This window comes from Aplysia californica, unplaced genomic scaffold (genome assembly GCF_000002075.1).
Source record: "Aplysia californica isolate F4 #8 unplaced genomic scaffold, AplCal3.0 scaffold00509, whole genome shotgun sequence".
Taxonomy (NCBI): Eukaryota; Metazoa; Mollusca; class Gastropoda; order Aplysiida; family Aplysiidae; genus Aplysia; species Aplysia californica.
The window spans coordinates 7,473-10,177 of record NW_004797779.1 but is presented as its reverse complement, the minus strand read 5'-3'; the positions used below and the strand labels follow the sequence as shown (position 1 = coordinate 10,177).

Here is a 2,705-nt window from a genome sequence, read left to right as displayed (position 1 = left end):
TTACCCTTTTATTTGTCCCAGAAGGGCACTTTGTTTTACAATGGCAAACATATATATATATACAAACATAAATACATTATTACAAATACGTACATACATAAATACATGCATAAATACATACATAATGTACAATATTACTCAAATACAGAACAATTTCACAACCATGCCACTGTCGGTCGCCACTGTGCAGCGCCCTGTATTTTGAGCTAGGGTTGTCGTGTCTTGCTCAAGGACACACCCCAGTGACCACCCATCTGATCCCTGTGTCACCGACACTTGCTTGACATTACTTGAGTCTAAACTCACTACTCACTTAGCCACTGGAGCTGTCATGATATGATGTGAATTTCCTTGGAGTGTTTTGCTGAGGCTATTGATCCAGGCTAGAGTGTGTCAAAAACCTTAGACTGGTTGGTCACTGGAAGGAGGAGATCTGTGGTTAGTCTACTCTTCTTGTATGTCCTGGGAACTCTTGTGTGGGGAAAGAGAAGTCGTTAGTTTTTGTATATATATATATATATGGTCGCTTTTAAGCACTTAAGGCCTATCCCAAAAAATGACGTTTTGAGAAAATCGAAGGTCCAAACAAATATACACAGCACTGAAACTAAACTTCTCCTATAGGTAGGGCAATGGCCACTTTTGGCGTAGGTCAAGGTTTCTGGAAACCCCTGAAATCTGGGTTAGCCCGCTTGTCCTTAAAAGCGACCATATAATAAATATTATATGTATTTCTTTCTCCAGGGTCCCGTCCGGATCAACCCCAAGAACTACGAGGATGCGTACGTGCCTCTGCCGGTGAGTGGGGAGACTATAGCGGGAGAAATTGTGTATGTGGCAGGAGTTACGTGCCAGACTGTAGTAGAACTGACGTAGAGTAGATGCCCTACTTTGTGGGATGTGCTGTAGTATTTAATAGATGACCACGTGAAATGTCTTGTGTGTTATAAATAGATGTCCTATTGAGATGTGCTGTATTATTTATGTTTGTGTTACGACATTATGGAATCAGGCGCTCGTCAATTGTTGGGTATATAGAGTTAATGGTACCATTACAAAGCTTGTTCATTTCTCTGGCTTCTGATAAAAAATATATTACTAATTTATCTTGAATAGAAGTTGAGATAATTGCCGTTGAAGGCCGTGGGGGTCGCTTGGTTTCAGAGGTAAAATTAGGGAGAAAATGTCCGCGGAAGTGTGGTAACTTCCATAGCCTGAGAGTCGTTGGACACGGATAATCTACGGTTTTTGTGCCTTTGACATTTTTCTGGACAATCCTCACAGAAATGTGTTCTTTAATGGACATGGAAGGTGTTCAGCCAAAAACACATTTTAGATAAAAATTCCTAAACCTGCGGGGAAAATGCCAATTTCTTCACTTTCATCTTTTTGACGAGCGCATGATTTCGCCTTGCTGCCTCACATATATGTGGGTGGTTGGCAGGTGCTCTGGTGTGGTTTCCTCCTTCTTTTAAACATCTATCCTATCATCCTTATCTCCCCTCCTTCTTTTTTGTGTTTGTTACTCCCTCTTGTAACACCTATTCTTTGGCAGTTGTATGACCTTATTGTGTTTCAAGAGCTGTAAAACTTTTACTAAAACTAAAGTGTCGTAAAACTCTTAGTTTCTTACTAATACAAATTTTCTTACTAAAACGAAAACACCAAAACTGAACACCCCCGCCGCCCCCTCCCCCCCCACACACACACACACAAAACCTGACATTCTCTGGCTGTCTCCCCACAGGACGGAAAGGCTGACATATACGTGCGGGGCATGGCGGACAGGAACCGCGCCCTCAACTCTGACGTGGTGGTGCTGTTACCCTACCAGTATGACCAGTGGCGGGTTCGTAGCTCACAGCTTTTGTCTCTTGTAGCGACATGTTTGTGTGGTTTACACATTTCCTTGTGGTGAAGTTTACAGCAAATTTGTCTTGTTTTACACTTGTGTTTTTGTGGGTTTGGATTTTTTAAGTGTTTTTTTTTGGTGTTCTTGTGAGACAGGTTATAATTTTATTTGTGGGTGGTTGGCAGGTGCTCTGGTGTGGTTTACTCCTTCTTTCCTATCAAACATCTGTCTTTGTTATCTCGCCTCCTTCTTTGATTGTGATTGTTACTTTCTTTCAACACCTGTAATCTTCGGTGCTTCCATGACCTAATTGTCTTTGGTTGTAGGTTGTAGACATGGTATTTGGTCGTAGATTTTAGGTTGTGGACAATATGCGGTTGCAGGTTGTGAACGGGTACTGTGGTTGTAGATTGTGAACGGGTACTGTGGTTGTAGATTGTGAACGGGTACTGTGGTTGTAGATTGTGAACGGGTACTGTGGTTGTAGATTGTGGACCAAGTATGTTGTTGCAGATCCCATACGTTTCATTCCTCTCTCGTTGTACGTTTCATTCCTCTCTCGTTGTAAGTTTCATTCCTCTCTCGTTGTAAGTTTCATTCCTCTCTCGTTGTAAGTTTCATTCCTCTATCGTTGTAAGTTTCATTCCTCTATCGTTGTACGTTTCATTCCTCTATCGTTGTACGTTTCATTCCTCTATCGTTGTACGTTTCATTCCTCTCTCGTCGTTTCACCCGACCACATATGTTTCATTCCTCTATCGTTGTACGTTTCATTCCTCTCTCGTCATTTCACCCGACCACATACGTTTCATTCCTCTATCATTGTACGTTTCATTCCTCCGTCGCTGTTCCC

General features: G+C 42.0%; 1 protein-coding gene across 1 annotated transcript in view; it reads left to right on the top strand.

Moving 5' to 3' along the window:
• Positions 1-2,705, top strand: part of LOC101860043 (DIS3-like exonuclease 2) — a gene marked incomplete at its 3' end in the record, with an annotated part of 12,837 nt that overhangs the window by 5,952 nt on the left and 4,180 nt on the right. Inside the window, 2 exon segments of the mRNA XM_035971802.1 lie at positions 745-798; positions 1,748-1,849. Coding sequence (XP_035827695.1) covers positions 745-798; positions 1,748-1,849 — 156 coding nt within the window.